The sequence below is a fragment of the Hoplias malabaricus genome, chromosome 17 (genome assembly GCF_029633855.1).
Source record: "Hoplias malabaricus isolate fHopMal1 chromosome 17, fHopMal1.hap1, whole genome shotgun sequence".
Lineage (NCBI taxonomy): Eukaryota > Metazoa > Chordata > Actinopteri > Characiformes > Erythrinidae > Hoplias > Hoplias malabaricus.
The window spans coordinates 12,559,387-12,585,596 of record NC_089816.1 but is presented as its reverse complement, the minus strand read 5'-3'; the positions used below and the strand labels follow the sequence as shown (position 1 = coordinate 12,585,596).

Here is a 26,210-nt window from a genome sequence, read left to right as displayed (position 1 = left end):
TCTGAATAACTGAAGTTCAGTCAAGTAGTAGCACACAAGTTGACCTTTTCATAACAGTGATAATCTCAGCGTTTCCAATTCATATATCATTATGTAAATGATTTTAAACATGATTTTAAAGATGAGAGTCCTTGCCATCAAACAGAAGTAATGTTGTTGCTATTTTTTTATGACATTCTTCTTTATTCCTCTTCTTTTTGCAATTATTATTATTATTATTATTATTTTAAACAGAGTATTTTTATGTTGATAGGTCTGCTGTGACATCACTCAATGGCTCGTATCTCTCAGCCAATCAGCGTGCGGCTCGCTCCTCCTCCCTCCCTCACTCCTCTCCTCTCTCTCTCGCTGCAGTAGTCGCTGTTGTCATGGAAATGAAGTCAGGTGCGGCGTCGGCTGCGGGCGCCGTTGCCATGGAGACGGGTCCTCGCCGCGAGGAGCGAGGAGAGCGGCGCACGGATTTCTACATGCTCCTAGTGATCGGAGAAATTAGCACCGAGACGCAACTGCAGCGCGTGAAACAGCACATAGAGCGGGGTGAGTCCCTATCACTATCACTGTCACCATCATTATCACCATCATCATCAACATAATCACTATCATCACCATCACTGTCAGCACTGTCATCATCAACAACAACATCACTATCATTACTTCACTCTCTCTATCACAGTCACTACTAACCTGATCACTACCATCATAACTATTTCTATCACTAACACCATCATCATCACCATGAACATCACTATGATTATAACTGTAACTGTCAGCATCATTATCACCATCACTATTCCCATAACTATAATCACAGTCACCATCACATCACTATCACCTTCACTATCATTATTGCTTTCACTATCAACATTTCCTTTATAATCCCCTCAGAAGCAGCACGACTACCACCACCAAACCCCATCATCATCACTTGCACCATCTCTGTCACATCACTATCACCATCACAATCATTATTTCCAGCACTATCACTGCAATCAGTATCACATTCATCATCACCAGCATTACCACTATCACCTACAGTGTCACTACCTCTGTCTCTGTCACTGTTGCCTTTTCTAACCCAAAATCCTAATCACTATCACCATCATCACTATCACCGCCACTCTCCATCAATATCACTATCACTATCACCATCACCATCATATTACTATGACGTCATAGTCATTATCTAAATCACAACTGCCATTACTCTCACCATTCCTTTCACAGATATCACAATCACAATATACATTAAAACTTTAAACAAAAATTATATCACTAACACTATCACATATACTGTCACCATTGCAGTCACTGTCACCATAACAAGATTAATACATCACTCTTACCATCACAATTGTTATCACAGTACACTCACAGACAGGAGAGAGCAAGAAGTTCAGTGCAGAGTAGGGACTGCAGACTGCAGAGCTTAGGCCTGCACCTTTTTTTCTACTTGGATTTTGCTGCAAAATGTGAGTGAAATACTGCAGTTCTTTGGGACTTGTGTCATTCATTTAGAGCATGTTTCATCCTGTAATGATCAGTTTCCCTGGATGTAGGAAAACATATTTGTATTTCTCTAGCAAAAACTGTATTAATCACAATATAGCACTGATATTCATTTTATTTGTAAAGCTTGCTTCCCTGAATCTCTAAAAATGAAAAGGTTGTTTCCTAACAATGGTCTATAATATATCACATATTAAGTAAACAAAACCCTTTGTATATTTAGGGTTTTATTTGTAATATGTTTTGCTTGGTTAATTTCTGAGCTGATGTAGTGGAGCTTAGTCTCCATTGCAGAAAGCATGATGCAAGGAATTAGTGCTGGTCTCAGGTTGGACTCCTGCTGATGCAGCACTTACTGTGAGTTGTGGTCATGCCAAACCTGAGGGGGGCAGCGATCGTGTTCATGCCAGTTTTACTGCAGAGACAAAACATAGAGGTCCAGTCCAAATAGACTGCATGAGGTCAAAATATTTGTTGACTTGGCTTTGCTAGTGACATTAAAGCATTGCCAGCTCCACAGTGGAAAAACACTGGTGCTTTGAAATCACTTCATCTCAATGTGTCCAAGAGATTCCATATGATACAAGCACACAAAATGTCTCAAAGTTTGTAAACAAAATTATAACTAATGACTTCAACTGCTTTGTGTACACAGAGATTATGGAAGCAGCTATTTTAATCTCAGGAATTTATGAAATAAAATGAGAATAAAATGAGTCACCATGCCAAATGCCAGGTATGGCTCCTTCCAGATTCGGATGTGGAGCATTGGAACTGCTGTCTCTATAGCACAGGGAGCTCCAATATCTCTGATATGAGATTTGTTTTTTTGTATGGTTTGTGATCCAGAACTGCTCTACTGCTCTCACGGCTAAATACCATTAAACAGCACAGAAATACTGAATCAGTTTTTCTAATATGTAAGTAGTGATGTTTAACATATGACTAGCTATTGTTTGCAGAGAGTACACTTGCACTTGTAGCTCTTGTTTTAAGCTGTATTACAAAAAAACAAAGACAATTTTCCAACATTCAGCTCAGTACCAAAACAGGAGTTTATTCGATTAAGATATGCATGAATAAAATAAATGCTCTATATACTTACTTTTCTTTCATGTGTACATGATGAGGAATTTATGTTCAGTATATAGCTATAAAGCTATATACTGAATATATATAAACCTTTATGTTGAAAATGGATCTTAATGTATTTATAGTTAACTTGCAATCCCACCTAAAAATAAATGTCCTTTAAGCATGCCATGAGTGTCATATCCTTTTATATGGCCTGACAGATAGGTAGAGTAAAGGCCTGCCTTTCTTCCCTGATGCCCATTTAGCTTAAATGCACCCCTGAGAACTCATGGTATGTCCTCAAGTAAGAACACTGCCCCAGGGAGATCTATTTTTTACCCTAAAGTGAGATAATGATTACATCCGCAAAGGCTTTACTCTGTGGTCAGTCACTAATATCCGCAGAGAAAACACACTGCTAAAGGATTTTAGCTGTGTGACAGCTTGACTGGATCCTTAGATGAAGGGAATGATTCATTTACACTGCCCCGTGGAGTGGATGATTGATTTATTGGATAATGTAGGCTGTGTATATCAAGCTGAAATGTCACATCATCAGACACCTGTTCCAATTTGATATGAAGCTGTGATTAGAATAATAATTCTTTCTTTATGAACCGCATGAAGCCTGAACCTGATGAAAAAGTCTCTCGCAATAATCAGGATACTGTCTTGTAGGAGCTGGTAATTAATGCCTGCTAAGTATATACTTTTGTGCAGTTGGTTCAGCCTTAATACAGTTTTGAGACCAAGTCCAGGAATCTGTAAACAGGGCTTTAATATCTCCTTGACAAAAGTCAATGTTAAATCAGTACATGTTTTGCTAGTTTGCTAGCCTAGCTGAGCCCTCTGTTTGAGCCATATCTTCTATTCAAAGTGCATTTGTTTTAGGTTTTTGTAATAAAAACTGTCAGTATATGATTGTCTATATTTATAAAAAACATTCTTGAAGTAAAGCAGCTGGCATTTCCAAATGGTGTAATGATACAAAAAAAGTAAAATAATTAAGAACTTGCAAGGTTATGTCAGGGTGAAAACACACACACACACACACACACACACACCAGCATTACTGACTGGATTTTATTTAAGTTTATGTGGAACCGTGGCAGTTGTAAACATCTTGCATTTTGCAGTTGTTAGCCTCTAAATATATTTTCATGTTTACTCTATCTTGTAAGAGGGAGAAATTACAATAGTGTTGAAGTAATATTTGGGAGTGGAATGTTTGAAATGATTATATATTCATTCCCTTAAATGCTAGCTGGCATTTGAAGATAAATACAGATATTAACCAAATGTTTTTTTGTAGCTGCAGATCTGTGGCAACTATATTTTCAAGAAAAAAGAGCAGATTGCTCTTATGAAAAAATGACTAATTGAATGAGAAGACAGCACACTAAAAAATAAAGATAGCAAAGTGATGCCTTACCTCATTTTGGTCATTTTTCTCTGGCTTGTCTCTGTCAGCCATTTTGTGCTGCATTAAAATAAAACTGATTACTGAAGTAAGAGTTACACTAGTGGCAGCTTGGTTGTATTTATTAGCTCATAGCTTACTGGAGGATGACATTACAGTGAATCCCAGGTCTCGAATCAACCAGATTATACTCCACAGAGTGGGTCCCCATCATTGAGTGGGGAGGTTTCAGATAAGTTGCTGATGAATCCAGGCCAGTGGGTGTCAGTATATCAGCTGCATAGTAGTTTTAATAACTTGAATAAAACCTGTTTGGAGAAAACTACTGATTGCTCCTTTAAATCAGATATAAAAATGATCTTGTAAAGCTTGTAATTCAGGACCCCCTATTGCTCATATTTAAGGTCAGTAAATATTATTATTGACACAGAGTAAGTCAGCCCAGCCTTTGCCAGGCTATAGATAGCTATGTCAACATTTTTGGCATTCCTGAAACAGTGTACTTTTACTTAGCCTTTGTTGATGTTGCCACAGTTAATGCTTGAAGTCAAACCAGTGTTTTCCACTGTGTGTGTGTGTGGTGAATTTGGGGGTTCGGTTTTTATACAGAGCCTAAGTGACACAGCATTTCAGAGCACGGGGACTGCAGATTGTGTAAAATGTTCCACTTTGGGCTTCATCTGAGAGACAAATAGCATTTAATTGTTCTGAAGTAATGAGGAAAAGAAGGCAAAAGGCTCAAGGATTTGATTTCATCCCATAATCTTTTAAGTGCTGCGTTCAGCGACTTTGCCACAGAGTGTTGTATGAGCCGTCTGCGTTTTTGGACAATGTTACATAATGTTTAATAAGATTCCATGAATATTCAGCACAACCTGGAATAAAAAAGCTGACAGAACTTGAACTGGCTGTGACTGCACACACTGGTTCATTATACCATTCTGAAAATATAATCTCTACAGTGTTGAAATCTGCTAAATTTAACTTCATGTATTTGCCCATAACTTTTAACTGGGATGCAAGTTATCTCAGAGAGAAAGGAGAAGAGCTTTGTGAAACCAGTCCACCCAGCAAAAACTTGTTGAAAATATGTTGAAAAGACAATTCAACTGGCCATCCCAGCCATCTAAACAACTTTTATATTTGGCTGTAAATAAAAGGTGAAAAGATATCTACAAAAAGACGTTTCTCCAAGTCTAAAATCAGAAATATGTTAGATGTAGTAAATGTTAAATTTCAACGTCTGTTTTTGGGCTAAAGAAGGGCCATAATGAACCGGCCATCATGGCCTTTGTAACATCTGGTGTTTGGTGGGAGGCCTGCACAGTTTGGGCCAGTGTGTTCGAATCTTTAAAAGTAAATTTCACTGATATGGTTGAGAAGTATGTGCTTTAAAATGTAACATTTCTTATAGACACTCATAAAATGTAGTGAAAGTATGGTTATACCTGCATAGCTCTCAGCGATTTATTTATGTTGACATCATGTTGATTCTACTTTAATATGAAGGTAGATCTGATTATCTGATTTATAACCTTATTTGAGGAAAAATATGAAGCAAAAGTTTTTCCTGAATATATTTTAGCTACTTTTTTAAAGTTGCATTTTTAATTAAGAATATATAGTAAAACAGCTTGTGTGTGTGTGTGTGTGTGTGTGTGTGTGTGTGTGTGCAGGAATCCGTTCCTGGGACATCAACCTCACAGAATGTGATCTGGACCAACAGCTGCAGCTCTTCATCAGTCGACACTCTGCCCATTTCTCTGCAGAGGTCAAAGGTGAGTAAAGGGTCGAATCAAAGGACCAACCTGGGGAATCAACTGGGATTTGAGTGCAGAAATGAAACAGCCATATAAGGTTTTAGAAAAATACATACAATCTTCACACGTGGCTCTCAAGGAATATTACCTCTGTCACATTGTTTTACAATTTTTTTTATTGTAGTTGTTGCTGAATTTTCTCAGACATTAGTCATCTCCAGTTCCACCCTTTCAGTGAATCTCCTCTGGTACATTTGCTTCCTCTAAGACACATGATATCAGCCTACAGCTTTTTATGAACTGCTGCTGATGCAACACCTCTGAACAGTTAGCGCATTTGAGGCAAACACAGATTGTCCAGATCTGTGTAGTCAGCTGACAGACGCCCATGCTAGCTAGCAGTGGTGGTGGAGACAGATCTGTCTTACCCACCCAGAGAACAAGGCCATTTGTAGTTTCTAGGACTCCTGGCCTTAGATGGCTGAGACACAACTTGGATTTGAACCTGATCTCTGTCACATCTGAAGCTAAATAGCTGTTGACTATGGATGGGCAATTAATTGAAAATTAATCGAAATAGACATCCAGAACTTCTAATTGACATAATTTTGTCTATATTGATTATATAAATTATTTAAAAAATGGTTTTATTCAGTTATGTCCCAACTGTGTTCATGTACTGTCCCTTTAAAACCATGCTACCAAGATGTAGTCATGTGATTCTGCCCCTATCTGCCACATGGAAGCAACCTAAATGCAGAGGCAGACCGAGCGACTTGAACAGCTCGTACCAAAGAAAAATACAACATCTGTGGTTTGGACGTGCTGTGGCACTGAACAAAAAGTTAAATGTAAATACTGAGAAAAACTGAATTTTAGTGTCCAAAGCACAATCACACACCAAATATAAACAGTGCTCAGAAAACAGGAGAGGGACAAGCTCCCAGCAACATTAGAAAAAATATCCCGGCTTTAATACTGGAGCATATTTAAAGTACAAGCCTCAACAATGAATTATGAGGGTCAAAAATACAAAAACAAAATATTAATTCATTAATACTTATACATTAATTGTAATCATGGTAAAATGTACAATTAATCGTGATATTGATTTGTGCTCGTATCACCCAGCACTACTGTTGACTCATATCATATTTGGAATAGATGTCATTTAGCAGATTAGACCTGTGACAGTCACACAGATTTCTCATGTGTGCTATCTGACCAACGCTACAGATACTGCATCTAGAAATTATGTTAATAAAATTGTTGGTGTTGTCCCTTTAAAATATCAGCCTGATTTAATAGCCACAAGGTCACGCAGTACAGTCGTAACGCAGCATGTGCTGTACTGTTATGTACGCTGTGTAACATGAGGAAACTGTAGATGCTCTACCACCTACACAAGGGGATCTTTGTGTGTCTGCAGCAGCTCACACTGTTCTGCCTGCCATCATCATCAGAGCACTGTCAGGAGGAGGAGCTGCAGAGCCAGTTGGAGCTGCTGCAGTCTGTGTGCGCGCGCTCGTGTGTGTGCGTGTGTGCTGAATAAGGCTTTCTCAGGCAGGGTATAAAGACTCAGGTGTGTTTCAGTCCTGTGAGGATGTGCAGATTTCCTGCCTATACAGGATTTTGCTGACATTATCTCTATTCTCTCTAAATCGTCCTTATAGATTTCTGGAAACATAATATGACACACACTATAGCACCAAAAGTTTGTGGACACCTCATCTAACATTTCTTCTGAAATTATTTGTAAAGATATTAATAGATATTAAGGTGTGATAGCCTCCCTTTGCTGTTTAAACTTTTTCTTTGCTTCTGGGAAGGCTTTAGTCTCATGTTGAAACATGTCTGTGAAGTTTGATGGCTTTCAGCACAAGAACTTTAGCATGGTCAAGTGCTGATGTTGGATAATTGATTCTGATTCAAAACGCCACTCCATCTCACACCAAACGTACTGGTGAACACAGTTCTACTTTTCTCTGATGTTGGCGCAGTACTATGTTTATGTTTGTTGGATTATTTCTGTCTTCATTCATTAAAACACCCCAAAAAACATTTGTGACTGTCCAGGATGTTCACAGCTGACAATAAATATTTAGTTATTGGTTTGAGACAATAAATAACATATTGGACACTTCTAAAATTTTAGTATCAATCCATACACATATTGAACTCAGTTAATCAGATTTTGGGTTTAATGTATGGGATTTTTATTGAACAGTGCTCAGATGGGTTTGGTGGTGTTGTTTCAAGAGTAGGATAATCATGTTCCTTTGGGAGTGGATTTCCTGACCTGGTTTTTATTGACAAAGCTAACTGCAGACATCAGTAAGAGCACCTGGTGAAATAAGGCTAAAAATACAACAGATTATCACACTGCTGGGATTAGTACAATGCTCAGAAAAGCCTTTGTTGTTCATTTGAATACAGTAGAGTTTGTTTTGCTCTAGCTGTTTGGGCTGGATTTAAAAAATGTGGGCCAGACAAGATTAACACCTACACTAGTTGCTTTTCAGACATCTGGTTTTGTGCAGAACTGTGAGTTGTGTTTCTGAGTAGAGCTTAAATGTAAAGTTGTGTTTTTTTTCTGATTGAAACTATGCCTGTGATTTAAACTGTGATTATATAAATTATTGTCCAGGCCTGTTGTTGAAGAAATTAAGACCAGTACAGCTATCTTTTGTGACTTGAGGCTTGAATGCTTCAGCTCAATGTGCCAGAAAGCCTGTTAGTCATGGTTGTGACATTACAGCACTTGAGTGTTTGTTTGCTTATGAAAGCTTTAAACTTTAAAGACCTCCACTACCTGTACAGACTCAGTTACTGCAGTTTTAAATGACAACTCTATTTATAATTTGTATTTGTCCAGAGGAGTCTTGGTTCCTCCCAAGGTTTCTTCCTCCAGCTTCGAGGGATTTTTTCCTGCCACTGTCACCTTTACCTTGCTCACCTGGGTATATTAATTCCAATTTTTGTTTTAAATCTCAATGTCTGTAAAGCTGCTTTGTGACACCATCAGGTTGTAAAAAGTGCTATACAAATAAATTTGACTTGACTTTAACCTGATCTCTTTCTGTGTTATGCTGACACCCTAGATTACCTTCCCTGTGTTTTGAAAAGGACAGTAATCTGCTGACACTGAAACTCATAATCAAATCGGCCAGCTGCTGCTTCTCTTTTGAAATAAATTTGACTGAAGGATTGATGAATGTGCTAAGAAAGTACAGAAGTTGCAACAGGAGTTTAGCAGCTTCCCAATGGCTACAGGTTTTATGTTTTTGGCTAAGTACAAAAGAAATGCTTTGAAACGATTGCCCATGGTGACCAGCCATATGCAACATATGCTTCTAAAGATAAGTAAAAGATTGAGGTTAAGATATTGTTGGAGTATTTATCATGGGGTACAGTTTACCCTCTAAATATTGTTGACCTTCCCGGGTGTCTATGGTGCATATTTCAGTGCAGTTGCTGTCATCATACACTCACATAGTTCATAGTCCACATCCAGGATTGTGCTATATGAATTCAGTTACATTACATTTGCTGATCCTAGATCTGTCCTTGAGAAACCAAATGCAAAAACAGGGGTTCATCGAGGACTGAATGCGCTATTCTTTTTAATTGAGAATTTTCTTGCTGCTGACCTGTATTGGCCCTGAAGGGGCACTAGCAGAATTTTCATTTGTGAAGTGTTTTGTATCTTTGAGGCTGTGTGCTTATTATCCAGTGTTGTTAGTGGGATGTTGGAGAGAGTGAGAGGAGTTGATTCCTGCAGTTGAAGCACGTGCTGTGTGCTTAAATCAGATTGTGATGACTGGCCATTGGGTTGGTGACTCTCTGGGCCAGCTATAGCCTCAGTCTGCTTCACCACGCCCTACAGCACTGCAGATTAAAGACTGCTGAGCTGATGCTGCAAGTCTGGCCACACCGTCTTCCCTTATCATATTCATATATTCACAACTCAGCAGAGATCAGTGTTATATATCCCCAAAGGGAATATCATGACAAAAGAGACATGGGAAAGTAGTTATATTCTAACCATTATCAAATTAAATATAACTGTTACTGAATATTGGTTATTGCTTTAAAATGGTAGATTTTTATTGAGTTAATCTTTACCTCAGTTCAAAGGAAACATAGTATATAGAAACTCCTATTCCTCCAAAATTTGCATATAACATTTTTATGAAACTCTTATTTTGACAAGTCAACACGTTATAAGTATATTCTCATTTAAAATGGCAACCTGTTCAAATGGCAGACAACACAAAAGTGTTCAAGTTTAACCCTATGTATGTAGCAATTTTAAAACCACAAAAGGTTTACAATAAAAAAGTAAAGAGATACATTATGAAGGGTCATAACAAGAAAGATAAAGTAACAATGAAAAAATAACTGATAAACCCAGTGAAACATAGACAATTACAACAAAAATATAATAATAATATTTTGACAGAGAAAGATATTCCATATATTGTCATCTGATCATTTTTATATCTTATTGTATATTGTCTTTGCATAAAAAGCAAATGATATAAAATGTGTGCAGAGAGAGAGAGAGAGAGAGAGAGAGAGAGAGACGCTGTGGGTACTTTGGATGATTTGAGTGCTGTTGTCTGACATAAGATCCCCTCTTGGCTTAAGTATTCTTGTTGATTTCATAGCACTTTTGGTGATGGCATTGCAATGAACAAGCTAAAGAATGCTTAAACAGCTTTTTGGATATAAAGGCATTTAGCTGAAATTCAGGAGTGAACGCCCTCTTGTGGACATCACAGGCCGCCCAGTTCGTATAAAGCCTGATCTGAGTACTGTCCAGCCCTGCTGCTTCTGTCCGCACTGTCCAGGTCCATCCTTAATCTAACGCCCATGAGACCGATCAAGGCTTTAAGGAGCTTCTGATTTTAAGAGCTAGAGCCAGGTGTGTTAGATTAGGGTTGGAACTAAACTGAGTAGGGCAGTAGATCTAGAGAAGTACAAGTCTGCTGTACATGATGTATCTGCATTTTGTCCTCTATGAATTGTCTGGCTGCCTATACTTGTTGTACATGAACACAAATAATATATTTATTTATTGACTGTGGATGGAGGACATGCATGTTATGTTATGAAAATGTAACAGTTTTTACATTCTACATCAAGTTCTAATGTTTAAATTCATGAGTAATATTCACTTTGCCCACATATGGCCCCTTTAACACTGAGAAACAAGTGGTGACACCTATAAACAAGAGGTGATCAGAGCCAGTGGAAGATCGGAGGCTGTGTGGACCTACACACTCTCAAATGTTAATGCAGCTTTAAGTAGCTATAAATACAGCCCCTCCCTGACAGAGTGGGAGTGACCCAGATCAGTGACAAATTCCCCTGCTGTGTGTGTATGGAATAAGCAGCAGTGTCTGAGAGAGAAAGAGAGAGAGAGAGAGAGAGAGAGAGAGAGAGAGAGAGAGAGAGAGAGAGAGAGAGAGACAGACTGCACTGATCGATGAGCTCAAATCTGCTGAGTTGCTCCTCAGCCTCTTTCCTGCTGTCTTTCTTTGCTGTGTTTTTGTAGCAGGATCCCTGAAGGACAGAGCCATGTTCACTGGATCAACAGGAACTTGAATTGTTTACAGGAGGTAGAGAAGATGCCATTCAGTGTAAGACATGTAGAAATAACATATATCTTTCAGCAAAGATACTTTCACAGATGTACAACGTACCAAATCCATGGATCCTACACCTTCTCGTCATGACAGAGACTGGCTTTTGAAGTTTACGCTGATAACATTCTGGATGATTTTATTTCTTCCATGACCCATGGAGTATGACTGCTATATCCATGAATAACTGAAAGGTTAATTAATAAAAAACAGTGTATTTGTCCCTGTCCTTGTCAAATTATCCAGAAATAGTCCAGAAAAGTATGAGGTCTTTAGGGACATTGCTTAGATATGGCTTTTGTTGGCAGTACCATCTTAACTCACATTTGTGGATGCAGTGACAAAAGTGTTCATTTTACAAAGATTTGTCAAAGTATTCCCAAGCCAGTGACTTATAGTCACAAGCACACATTTGGTGTTTTTGTCCTTGCTGTTTGTAGAAAAGGGTTTCTCCGAAACTTATAGTAGTAGTAGTAGTAGTGATAGTAGTCATTTTAAAGAATTTAATATGTTGAAAGATAAAACGTTATTGGTCTTGTATTTGGGCTGTTTTCACTAAAGTTGGAGTAGGTGATTTTGTAGAAACCTGTTGTTTTTGAAAAATTCCAACCGATAAAGTCCCACCCCTTACTTTTGGTCCTCCTTTTTAAACCACACACTACAAATCACTACAAAACACACATGGCTTATTTGCATTGAGAGAAAGTTGGAGAAAATGCATTATTTTTAAACACTACCCACATACCTCATGTCTCATTCACATGAAAACACAATATTATTGTAATGGGCATAGAGTTTGTTCATTCATTCATTCATTATCTGTAACCCTTATCCAGTTCAGGGTCACGGTGGGTCCAGAGCCTACCTGGAATCACGCAGACCCACGCAGACACAGGGAGAACACAACACACTCCTCACAGACAGTCAACCGGAGGAAACCCACACAGACACAGGGAGAACACACTAACTCCTCACAGACAGTCATCCAGAGGAAACCCATGCAGACACAGGGAGAACACACCAACTCCTCACAGACAGTCACCTGGAGGAGACCCACGCAGACACAGGGAGAACACACCACACTCCTCACAGACAGTCACCCGGAGGAAACTCACGCAGACACAGGGAGAAAACACCACACTCCTAACAGACAGTCACCCATAGGAAACCCACGCAGACACGTGGAGAACACACCGCACTCCTCACAGACAGTCACCCGGAGGAAACCCACGCAGACACGGGGAGAACACACCGCACTCCTCACAGACAGTCACCCATAGGAAACCCACGCAGACACGGGGAGAACACACCGCACTCCTCACAGACTGTCACCCGGAGGAAACCCACGCAGACACGGGGAGAACACACCGCACTCCTCACAGACAGTCACCTGGAGGAAACCCACGCAGACACGGGGAGAACACACCGCACTCCTCACAGACAGTCACCCAGAGGAAACCCACGCAGACACGGGGAGAACACACAGCACTCCTCACAGACAGTCACCCGGAGGAAACCCACACAGACACAGGGAGAACACACTAACTCCTCACAGACAGTCATCCAGAGGAAACCCATGCAGACACAGGGAGAACACACCAACTCCTCACAGACAGTCACCCGGAGGAAACCCACGCGGACACAGGGAGAACACACCAACTCCTCACAGACAGTCACCCGGAGGAAACTCACGCAGACACAGGGAGAACACACCACACTCCTCACAGACAGTCAACCGGAGGAAACCCACACAGACACAGGGAGAACACACTAACTCCTCACAGACAGTCATCCAGAGGAAACCCATGCAGACACAGGGAGAACACACCAACTCCTCACAGACAGTCACCCGGAGGAAACCCACGCGGACACAGGGAGAACACACCAACTCCTCACAGACAGTCACCTGGAGGAGACCCACGCAGACACAGGGAGAACACACCACACTCCTCACAGATAGTCACCCGGAGGAAACTCACGCAGACACAGGGAGAACACACCACACTCCTAACAGACTGTCACCCGGAGGAAACCCACGCAGACACGGGGAGAACACACCGCACTCCTCACAGACAGTCACCCGGAGGAAACCCACGCAGACACGGGGAGAACACACCGCACTCCTCACAGACAGTCACCCAGAGGAAACCCACGCAGACATGGGGAGAACACACAGCACTCCTCACAGACAGTCATCCGGAGGAAACCCACGCAGACATGGGGAGAACACACCGCACTCCTCACAGACAGTCACCCAGAGGAAACCCACACAGACACAGGGAGAACACACTAACTCCTCACAGACAGTCATCCAGAGGAAACCCATGCAGACACAGGGAGAACAAACCAACTCCTCACAGACAGTCACCCGGAGGAAACCCACGCGGACACAGGGAGAACACACCAACTCCTCACAGACAGTCACCTGGAGGAGACCCACGCAGACACAGGGAGAACACACCACACTCCTCACAGATAGTCACCCGGAGGAAACTCACGCAGACACAGGGAGAACACACCACACTCCTAACAGACTGTCACCCGGAGGAAACCCACGCAGACACGGGGAGAACACACCGCACTCCTCACAGACAGTCACCCGGAGGAAACCCACGCAGACACGGGGAGAACACACCGCACTCCTCACAGACAGTCACCCAGAGGAAACCCACGCAGACATGGGGAGAACACACAGCACTCCTCACAGACAGTCATCCGGAGGAAACCCACGCAGACATGGGGAGAACACACCGCACTCCTCACAGACAGTCACCCAGAGGAAACCCACGCAGACACGGGGAGAACACACCGCACTCCTCACAGACAGTTTCCCGGAGGAAACCCCTGCAGACACGGGGAGAACACACCGCACTCCTCACAGACAGTCACCCAGAGGAAACCCACGCATACATGGGGAGAACACACCACACTCCTCACAGACAGTCACCCGGAGCGGGTATCGAACCCACAACCTCCAGGTCCCTACCTGCTGCGCCACTGTGCTGCTCATAGAGTTTGTTGTGAATGTTTATTTTTAATTTTCAGTGAATTACATTAATAATTGTTGATGTTAAAACATAGTATGTAGATATCTCTCTAACTACTTGGCTAATATTTTGTTACAGTAAGGGACAAACTGATGAACGGGAATTTTGTAATAGATTCAGGGACCTGGATGTTGTGGGTTCTAGTCCTGCACCAGGTGACTGTCTGTGAGGAGTTGGTGTGTTCTCCCCGTGTCCGCGTGGGTTTCTTCTGGGTGCTCCGGTTTCCTCCCATGGTCCAAAAACACATGTTACTAAGTAGATTGGTGACTCAAAAGGGTCCATAGGTGTGAGTGAATGTGCAAGTGGTTGTACTTTTCTCTGCCATTCTTCCAGCTTTCAATCATGCTTGTGTGTTTGTCTGTGTGTGCATGTGTGTGGAGGCTCTGCGCATGCACAGATGAATACACATGCAGTGTGTTTGCGTGTGGTCTGGGTGTTGTAGGTAGGAAGTCAGATCATCCAATGATTTGGATCGGTCTGAGTGAAATGATTAGATAGGGTTTTTACAGTCCTGTAGCCCTATATAGAAAATTATTATTTTTTTTAGTTTGTCAGAGCATTGACTGACTGATGGCTAATGGGATGTAAAAGGGTATTTCAAGAAATATAACAAAAACAACAGACAAATCACTTACTCTGCCTTTAAATACAGGTGCAAATGGATTTATGAAACACTGCTTATTCTTATTGTTTTTATTTGACTTTTATATACCCATATGTCTCAACTGTTTTTTAAATTTGGGTTTGTATTCACAGAGCACAGACATCTGTATACAAACCTGCCAAAGTCTGTCAGCTTTGGGTGCAGGATATATGATGTGTATATATATGATTTATGGGACATGATGGGATGTGATGTATGGGATATGAGATTCTATCCTATCGATTGCTTTAGAGTCTGTAGAACCACATCTTAGCATATAAATAGACCAGATGTGTGTACAAATCCTTCTGTCTGTTTGGAATTGATAGCTCTGTTAGTTATAATCAAACTATAGGTTTATTTCTCTAGTCTCCAAATACCTGTTTGATATCTGTCCAGCCATGGCTGCTTTATACCATATAGTCCCCTCTGCTGTATCAGCCTCCAGCAGCTCCTTTTTCCCTGAAGATCCTGTTAGGCAGAGAAAATGAGGCATTTTACCAGCGTTATGGTCCAGAGTCTGCACTTTAGAAGATTGATTGCTCATAGGCATAAAACTTAATGCCTGTGTGGGAAGGTCCTGTGAGCCATATTGAGCCAGCCTCTTCTGAGCATTATCTTCCATAATGCTCTGTGTTTTCTATATACCCAAGCTTTTCACTTATACAGTATCAATATGCAGTACTATTGAGAATGAACATGCTTGACGTATGGTTGGACTCGTGTGGCACTGAATTAAAACAGACACATTTCTTTAGTGAAAATCACTGCATGGGCTCGGAATAACTTCCCAAATCTATTGTCTGTGACAGTTCACAAACACAAGTTGAAACTCACAAATGCAAAGAAGAAACAAAAGATAAATGCACAGTTCAAAGACCAACATCCGCATATGGCATGGGTGACTTGTACATCTGTGCCGTTAATGCTGAACAATATATACTGGGGTTGGTGAGTCCAGGTGCTTAAGAAGTTTGTTACCTATTGGAAACACTTGACATACAATTCTATGTCAAGCAAGCATAGGAAAACCTTTTATTTTACAAATCTACAGTGATTGGTCTCCTCAGTTCCTGAATTTTTACAGAATACTGTTAAAAGGAAAGGTGATGCATAAAGTGGTAAACATGCCATGATGCTGGCATCAAAATAAAAATATTTTTCAAAAAAACAATAAACTCAGTTTCAACATTTAGAATGCTGTATTTGTGCTTTGTTTAAGTAAATACAGGGTTTAAAGATTTGCACAATAGTGCATTTTGTTTTTATTTACATGCACAATGTTTGTAAACAGAAGGTGCTGACTTGGGCATGACTGGTGTTTTCATGTTTTCATTATTGCAAGCTTTATTAGCCCACAGTGCACAAGTAAAAACACCAGCTACATTAGGCGGTATGTGGAAATTTAATTCTCTTTGCTTATAAATGCTGGCACAACATCCGGCCAATTACTGCATCTGCAGTTAGTCAGCTCTGTGTGCTAGTGACCAGACTGACACAACCATCCCCACAGTAGACAGACCTGCCTTGGACTATCCTTTTTCACTAGTCCTCTCAGCTCTGGCCTGCTTCTACCTTTTGAGCCCCTCACCTTCTTCACTCAGACTGACTGCTTTAATTCTGCAGCAGTGTTGCTTATTGACTGCTGTAATACAGCACACCATTGATATATGCCATTTAATCCTGTGTTCTGGGCTCTGTGTCAAGGATGGTCATTTAACTGAGTGAGATATTTCACTGTTATTGGACATGGGATGTCTGTAAACAAAGTCAAACTTCATATTCTGGGTCAGTCCAGTGTTTTTTTTTTCTTTAACTTCATATTCTGGGTCAGTCCCGTGTTTTTTTTCTTCTTTAAATTATACCAAATCTCCAGTTGCTTTGTTGTTATCTGTAAGTAATGTATTGCTAAAGAACCCTTGAATAACAATTGTAAATATTTTTATCAAAGGTACATGATGACTATTTTCTCTCATAATTCTCTCTCTCTCATATATATATATATATATATATATATATATATATATATATATATGTCCTCCCACCTGCCTCTGATTCATGTATTAATATTAGAAGTCAGTGTCCCAGTGTTTGAACTGAAGCTGTGAGCAGGAAACATACTGTAGGCCTTAAGCTCAAACCATAGGTTTACACAACAGATGGCTAAAACGGAAACCTCTGTTCAGCAGGACTGAAGATTCTGCTTTGTATTTAAAATACGTTTGCAGGTTTAATACTTTATTCCCAGGTCAAGCCACTGGCCAGGGGCCTGCACTGATTATGCAGGGAGCAGAGGGCTAAAAGCCTATAGAGCGCTGAGAACTGTGTAAAGTGCTGTGTCATTCTGCCTGCCTGTCTTAAATCCCCTATTACTGGTGTCATAGGCAGGAATAGAAGACTATGGATAAGCTCTGGGAGCGTCTCTCAGACATTTTTTTGTCTAGGTTTTGCCTCATAAGTGGTGCTTTTCAGCTGTACCCAAAAGCTCAGAGAACTCTCACCAGTTTCTGGGAGATAAAGAACAATGATTCACATTTGGAATTCATCAGGATCCTAATATAGCACAGAATATGAATGATATGGGGGAGATATATTACTACAAAATATTTATTTATGAATATTGTTGTTTGGTTAAATAATATTGTATATTTATAAATGCTTGGGATCAATATAAAAAGTGTTTTGTTTTCATTCTGAGTGGCCTCCAGACCCACAGCAACCCTGAACATGATAAAACAGTTACAGAAAATGAATGAATGTATGAATGTTTTGTTTTTTAAATAAAATCCACACATACCTATACACACTCACGCACACACACACACACGAACATGCTTAGGCATTTAACTAAATACATATTTAGGTTGTAGAGGCTGATACTGCTTTTTAATAACTGCAGTAAATAATGTTTTTCTGGAGTGATACTGAATGCATTTCATGTTCCTCTAAGGCTAAATAATGCTATAGAATTGACATTTCAGAAGATACCATTTTCTCTGGAAAACGTTGATGCAGGATTGCCCCTATGGGAGTGGCAGGATCATGCATTAATGATGAAGAAGTCTGTACAGATCAGAAAAGGTAAACAAACTCAAGCACTCATTTGAGACTCAGAGACTCTCTCTGAATCTGTAATCCACGCTCCCTGATGATATTCACCATATTCTCAAGATATTACGATATGCTGATTTTCTCACATGAGTGTTTCACCTTGTATGCTAATGTTTGGAGTGAAAACTCACATTACTTTTGACAGTTATTCTATTAAATTACCATCCAAAAAAAAGGTATTTTGATATTTAGATATTTTTCAGTGTTACAGTTAATGTGTTTACTGATATTGTGTCTTTCTGTGTTGATTGTTTTCTTTAAATTCTAATGCTAACACACACACACACACACACACTTACTAATTTATTTATTTATTTATTTATTTATTTATTTATTTACCAAAATACATTGTTTAAGTCATTCAGGACTGTTTTGGGACTGGAGAGCATGCTGACAGCATACTGTAGTGAATGTGTTAAAGAGGATGAGGAAAATGTAGCACATGTAAGCAAAATGCTCTATACTGAGCTGACAATTTTAATAAGCCTTTATAAAGGCTCAGAAAAGCCACACTTAGCACTTAAAAAACTAAAAATCATCCTCAGAACTGCTTTTCAGGCATGCAATAAATAAAAAATACTACACACTGAACTACACAACAACACACTAGTTTTTCAAAAATAAATAACAGCACAAAGCCCTTCACTGGGGAGACTGCACGGTATTTTGCCTATCTCCATCTGCTTGATGCCCCATCGGCACAAGGGCTCCATTGCCTTAACCACTATATATAGAATTCATTCATTCACAGTCTGTAAGCGTTTATCTAGTTTGGTCCGGAGCCTACCTGGAATCACTGGGCACATGGCAGAAACACACCCTGTAGGGCATGCCAGTCCTTCGCAGGGCAACACACACTCACATATTCACTCACACCTATGGACACTATTCAGTCACCAGTCCACCTATCAATGTGTGTTTTTGAACCGTGGGAGGAAACCCATGCAGACACAGGAAGAACACACCAGACTCCTCACAGACAGTCATCCAGAGCGAGGCTCGAACCCACAACCCCAGGACCCTGGAGTTGTGTGACAACAACACTACCTGCAGCACCACTGTGTCGCCCATATATTGAATTTTAGTACAAATATAAAAAGTAGGCTAGAGGCCCTTTAAATGTAAGAAGCTATTCCCTGGGTTAAATGATTTTGTTAGCTTTCACATTAAAGACAATATATCAAATGTATTCCTATCCATAGAAGGAATATTTTCTTGTTATTGGAACAAAATGCTGTATCTTGATATTTGATGGCAGTCATTTTTATTAGACTATATCAAATGCCCTTTTTGGTCAGAAATGTTATAGATAGTGGCACAATTAAAATGCTCCAAATTAATTAGAATATAAGCTTGCAATATTAACTTAATAAATTAAATGAAAAATTACTTTTTTTTTTTTTTTTGAGATTATGCCAGTGATGATATATAGAGCATATACTATGTAAATGTTTGCATTCTTTTTTAGCTTAAGTCAAATACTGCACTTTCAAGACTGAAATTTAAAAAAGCAAATATTACCGATATTTATTGCCCCACAGAACTATGAAGGGAATTCAGGGATGTTCATTCAAGGAGCTGTTCAGACTTCCTCAGCACTGGAGGTAGACCATACATAATGGAGTGTGCTAAATAATTTAAGGTTTAGATATTGATATCACCGCAGATTGGTTCTGAGTACTGGCTTTGCATCGCTATGTCAAGGTTCTCTGTTATTGATTTCCTAGGTGATTTTACATTGTTCTTATTCACTTTTGAAAGGCAATGTTCTAGGTAATATAAAAATCATCAACACTATTTTTAAATAAAGGTTGGTGGTAACTTGTGTTGGCAATAGAAGGACAGGATTAGGGGAAGACAACTGTCATGTTTTAAAGGTTGACTAAGTAAGATCATAGTATGACAGTAATATAAAAATCAGTCCTGAGAGAGATAGAGAGATATAATTGAAGTACTAAAATCTATTGTATGTGATCTGTGCAGTAAAGGTAATGATCTAGAGCTTAATCTTATTTTTTGGAAAGGGAGTTAGAATATGTGTGTGATTGTTCGGCAGGGAGTGGAGAGGAAATATAGCTCGTCTGGAAGAGCTGGCACGCTCTAAAATCTCTGCACCAAAACAACTGTCTGGAATTTTAGTTTTCCCTCACCTTATTCCAGGAACATAGCAATTCCTCACACACAACACACACTTTCATTTCTGATGTCCACATACAGAGGCTATTACGAAACCTGTTCAGCTTCTGTAGAAATATTCAATACCATGCAGTGGTCCTAGGCAGCTAATTTAAATTTAGAGTGTATTTATATGCGAAATAAGTGTTTATTTGTTTATAAAATGCATTGTTTTTCAGAAATTGAATTTAAATAACATGACTATACTACTTAGTGGTGTTAAATTCACACTATAGGCCCAAAAGCGTGTAGTCATTACCTATAATTAGTGAATTCAGCTGATGCTCCCATGTGGACACAGATTTTCAAGGTGTGCACATACGTATTGTAGAATCTCCAGAGAAAATAAAGAAATTAAATGAGACAATGTGGGGTTGTGCATGTGAGCTTAATGCCATGTATCAGCTAGAGTGTTCCAGTGTGTTTTAATTTGACAAAAAAATGGCAACAGTGCATTTAAATTTGCTATACCATTTTTTTATTTATATTTTTTAAGTTTGTTACTTGTAGATGATGTATTAACTGATTTTCACGTATGTAATTGGATGAAGACTGCCAAGACATTTAACATACAACTGTGCACCAAGTCTTCTTTGGCTCAGAGCCAGAGATACTTCTTCTCATAGTCTGTTGTTTAATTATTCATCTACTCCCATCTGTTGTAGATACCAAGTTTTTAAATGGTGGACACTGTTTCTCGGGTTTATAGGCCACTGTAGTTATAAAAAAAACGTTTTGTGGTAAAAAAAAAAAAGTGCAGAGTGCAGAAAGAGCGTGTGAATCTCCCTCCGCCCTCCGCTTATTATCAGCAGTGAAGCTGAAGATGCTGCAGCCAGAGAGCTGCGTCTGTAGCCACAGATTTTTAAATTCCCACCTGTCTTCAGACCTAGCTTGAGAACATGAACTGTAAGCCAATCGTATCACACGAAACTGGATAATCCTAGCCAATCAGAGACGATACTATGAGTAAAAGTAGCCTACCGTAGCGTGGAGAAGGCGGGGCTTTTCTGAAAACGGGTGGGGAAAAAACGAAACGCCTGCACTCTGCCCCTCCTTTGCTCGGCTCGGCAGAGCCTCTCACTGACTGCTAACATAACGGCGCTCTCTCAGCGTTTCTCCAGCTGCTGTGACTTGTTGACGTCTCCCTCATCAGCGACGGTATGTAAACGTGGGTGTTTACGGTTTCTGAACGAAAACATGCGTCTATATTCTGTGAGAGTCTCAAAATACGGACTTTGTGACTTGTTGGCTGCGACTGTCTCTGCCGCGTATCCATAGTAGCCGCTGCACTTAGCAACCGAAAAGGATGACGTCGTGAAGTGCACGCGCCGACTCCTTATCCTTATTTGACCGCGGTTTTGAGCAGAGTTTGTCAATTTGTGTTTTCGCCGCCGACGCCGTGTGAACGTTTTTGGTGACTTTTCTGTGTCTGTTTGAAGAAATGCCAGTGAGAATACTCGACATAATTACTGTCCAACCACTCAGAACCCACATTAGTGCGACTGAGAGAAGAATTAAGTCATTAAACACTCAGACTGTCGGTTAAATCGACCTAGACGTTCCCGAGAACAGCCGTCCTGTGCTTTATCCAAAGTAACTGGATTAATTGAAGGCGGTATAGACAGTGGGGCATCCGACGGCGCCGGCCAGACAACAATTTCTGAGGTTTCAGAAACATTAAAGACGTTTTATGTAGTGGGTTAATGAATAGAGGTTATGTATTTGACAGAGTCCAAAGGAAGTGATTCTGGTTTTCCGTTGTGGAGAAGAGGTTTCTCGAGCACTGACTCAAATGTCCCGAATGACGCACTTTTGCAGCATCGTGCTCTGAGACTCTGAAGACTGGTGTAAGGTACTTAATGCAGCTGCTGTGCATGCTAAGCGTTAACGGGTTTAAAAGCCTTTGCCGCCTCTTATATAGGGCATTATAAACATAACCTGCAGTCAGTGGGATGCTCTAATGGAACCAGATGGGGGAGTTTGGAAGTCCAGTCTGGAAAGGCTCCAGCTTATTTGCAGTTCTGCTTATTGGGGAGGAAACACAGGAATTAAATCAGCTTCACAGCATTGTGCTCCATCTTCTGTGTTGACTGATTGTCGCATAAAGAGAATCTGAAGTTGTGGGGGGGGAATCACAAAAGAGCAATGCATTGATTTGCTGGCCAGTGACTCAGCGTCTCTCTCTCACTCGCTCTCTCGGTGCAGACTTCGAGACGTTCTGTTTACCTACGAAAAAAACACACTAATAAAAATCTGTATCTTTCTGTAAAAAGACACACATCTGTTTATGCGTCTGTATGATTCTCATTAGGAGTCAGTGCTAATGTATATTTTGGATTAAGGTTACTTCTGATTACATCACTGACCGACTTGTGTTACAACAAAAAAAGTGTTAAAAAGGTTCTTTGTGTGGTGGCACAGAAGAATCATGTTTGTTTCTCTAAAAGAAAATCATGAAGGGTTGGTTGAAGAGTCATTGTTGCAATTAACTCCATACATTGTAAAGGTTGTCAGAAGAACAAGAAGTGTTCTTCCCCTGCACAGATCTCTTTATTAAACATATATATTTCGGAAATAAAAGCATCCTTCTGTGGCATCACTCAATGACTTCTTAACAATCTTTTTCCTAATTAGTTGAAAGCAGTTATTTCTTACTATGGTATTTGGTCTCACAAATACATCAGTAGCAAGAAATTACTGTTCCTCTTAGATACTGTAGCCCACTTGGTGGGAGGATAATTCGTAGAAGGAATACCACCTCACGTTAGCACAGTACTGGTCCCTAAGTCATTGTTCCAGTGCTCCCACTGATAGGATATTGTGGCTAGGCAGCGGCACAGATACACAGCAATTTCCCCAGTGGTAACACCTACAGGGCTCATTTAAGTGTTGTGTAGAGATCAGTACTGACATGAGACCTGAGCTGTGTTAATGCTCACATATTGCATGGATGAAAACTAGTTCTAGTTCTGCAGAAATGTCAAAGCATGTTAGAATGAATGTGTCAGTGTAACTGCAGTATACAGGGAGGCTAAAATATCCAGGTAAAATACTTTATTTACTAAAGCTTCAACACATCCCTGTTCTCCTAAGACATCAGTACTTAACAATTATTCTGTTCAAAAGGACCCCTTGGTTACCTGGCTGTGAAATCCAAGAAGTGAGTTTGCCTTGGTAATGTCAGAAGAGAGTCTTTTAAAGTCTACTGGAATTTGTGCCATGGGCATGGCGGATTTCCGAGGTGCAGAAGGCACGCCAGAGACCTCCTGTTCAAGGCCGGCAGTGTAAGAGTCCTGGGCTGTGGGCCTCATAAGCCTTTTTAATGTTTTGGAAACTCCCATGTCACTGTGGATGACCTGGGTTTGAATCACTGCTGTCTCTGCCTTGAATGCATCATGTCTGCCTGTTCATTTGCCTCGAACGGTAGAGCTTCACGTTCCATTAGACTTTGTTATAACGTAAACAGGTCAGAGTGAAAAGACCCCAGGGGACCTGTCGATCAGGCTCAAAGTTAAAAGCAACCATGGCGGGAATAGGCAGATAGGGACAGTCAGAGGACAGGCTTTACTGAGTCATTCACTCTGATTGTACCAATAGCAGAAGAGACAAATAAAGGGCACAACTCATCCTCTCTGCTTACAGATACAGTTTGAGTCCCTACTAAATGATCCCATTGATTATATTAGCAACTGCGACACTGCACTCGTTAATCCTTCCGGCTTTAGAAACGACTAGTTGAAACAAAACACAACTCTTTTGGGATTGAGTTGAGAGTACCTGACAGGCCAGGTACTTGTGTAGATCTTAGTGTACATATCATCACTGTCCAGAGAAAAATATATATATATATCTCTAAAATAGTAACGTCATAGGCGAAGGAAAACCCTTCTTAAATTTCAATGGAAATCGTATTAAATAAGATTATATTTCAAGTAATTTTGGAGTATTTCTATTGGTTCATTCATCATAAATGTTTCACACAATGTTAAGGACAGCTACTGTGTTCAAGTGATGTAGTAAAATGAAAATGAACAAAAATGTATATACATGTTTTTCTTTACACAGAAATGATATATAACCTGATGAACGACACACGAAGCAACTTGACCTTGAGGCCTAAGGGTTTTTACTGAGTATGTTACAAACATATCTTTTCCTTTCACCTGAAAGCACAAACCCTGTTTTTGTAAAAGTTGGGATTTTTTGTAAAATGTAGTACAAACGAGAATCTGTGATTTGTTCATTTTTGGAACAATTATTAAACGGACAAAAGTACCAAGAAAAAATTTCCACTGTCTTAATTAACCAACTTGATTGTTCATTCATTCATATATGTCTGCTACTGCTTATGCAGTTCAGGGTTGTAGTGGGTCTGGAGCCTGTCTGGCAACACTGGCGGGAACACACCCTGGCCCCCACCAATCCTTTGCAGGGCGAACCAAACAGTTTGTATTTGGTAAATGATGCCTGCTACACTCAAAAAATGTTGGTGCAAGGGCAGATTTAAAGTGACAGGTTTATAGAATAGCGGAGTTTCACAATTGTTCTATAAACAAGTGAATATAAAATGTATAAATGAGTATTCACCAAAGGCTCTGTCTTTACAAGTAAAGAGGGGTCTTCGCTCACTTCTTTGGACCAAACTTTTTTGGAGAAATGAAACCGTTCAAAATGAATATTCCTCAACAAAAGACTGCAAAGGATTTATCCAAGGTCTTTCTCCATCTTGGGATCTTGGGAAAGCTTAGTTCTATGGGCCAAAGCTTAAACTGTATCGTCTAAAAGACAGTGGAAACGTGCTGTGGACAGATGAGTCTAAATTTCAGCATGTTTTCTGGTAAATAAAAATGTCAGGTTTTCTTTTGCCAAAGACAAAAGTGATGATCCAGACTGTTACCGGTGAAAGATGAAAAAGCCATCTGTCTTGATTTATCGGTGCATTTGTGTCAACAGCATGAGTGACTTGTATATGTGTGAAGGTTACATCGATGGGAAGGTGCATAATGGGATATCATAGAAGCATATACTGCCATCAACACAACATATTTCCCTGGAAAATCCATTGGCCTTGTTCCACACTTACTACAACAGTATGACTTTGTAGACCCAGAGTGTTTGTGCTTGACTGACCTGTTGCAGTCCAGATCTGTCTCCTATGGCACATTATAAAAAGAAGAATTAGATGGAACATTGACCTACAAAAGCTGAAATCATGCATTAGGGAACAATTGACAAAAATTCCTTTTGCACAACTGTACCAATTAGTATCCTCACTTCCTAAACATTTAAGGAGTGTAATTAAAAGGAAAGGTGATGTAATACAGTGTAAACATGCTTCTGTCCTGACTTTCTTTCAGTGCAGGCATCAAATTCAAAACAAAATGCTACAAGTTGTTCAGTGAAAACACTGGAAATCTTCATACTTTTGTCAGGCAAACTCAGGTTCTAAAGAATTTACAAATCACAGATTCTTGTTTTTATTGCATTTTACAAAAGAATACTTTTCTCAAAGGAGGGTTTGTACTATCAAACACATTTAAACCTAATCCAGCGCTAGTGTATCAGTTATGTCAACACTATTTATCTTCAGCAACCAACCCTCCCTTTTAGGGACTTTGGTCATGGTTTACAGTCACTTAGAGGTTGCAAATTCATGTCCAGAAATTCCAATCCTTCTGAGAATTTAGTTTAAACAGTACTGCCATTTCTGAGTGTGGATTGAGATGATTAGAAAAGCCAGGCAATTAGATTTAAATCCTGGAATTGAATTTACATTTTTACCTTTAACATTTTGTCTGGAAATGTAGATCATTTTGTAACAGTTTG

At 39.9% G+C, this 26,210-nt stretch overlaps 1 protein-coding gene and 1 long non-coding RNA gene across 2 annotated transcripts in view; one reads left to right on the top strand and one right to left on the bottom strand.

Annotated features, from left to right (window-relative positions):
* The first annotated feature begins 368 nt into the window (after positions 1–368).
* The window catches only part of map1ab (microtubule-associated protein 1Ab), a 49,665-nt gene continuing 23,823 nt past the window's right edge, over positions 369–26,210 (top strand). Inside the window, exons 1-2 of the mRNA XM_066648530.1 lie at positions 369–537; positions 5,677–5,778. Of these exons, the coding sequence (XP_066504627.1) occupies positions 369–537; positions 5,677–5,778 (271 nt within the window). The remainder of the gene's footprint in view (positions 538–5,676; positions 5,779–26,210) is intronic.
* LOC136673205 (uncharacterized) lies at positions 11,243–15,970 on the bottom strand. Its single transcript, XR_010795902.1, has 3 exons — positions 15,479–15,970; positions 11,469–11,595; positions 11,243–11,365 (listed from the first exon to the last, which is right to left on the bottom strand). It is a non-coding gene; the product is annotated as an uncharacterized lncRNA (long non-coding RNA).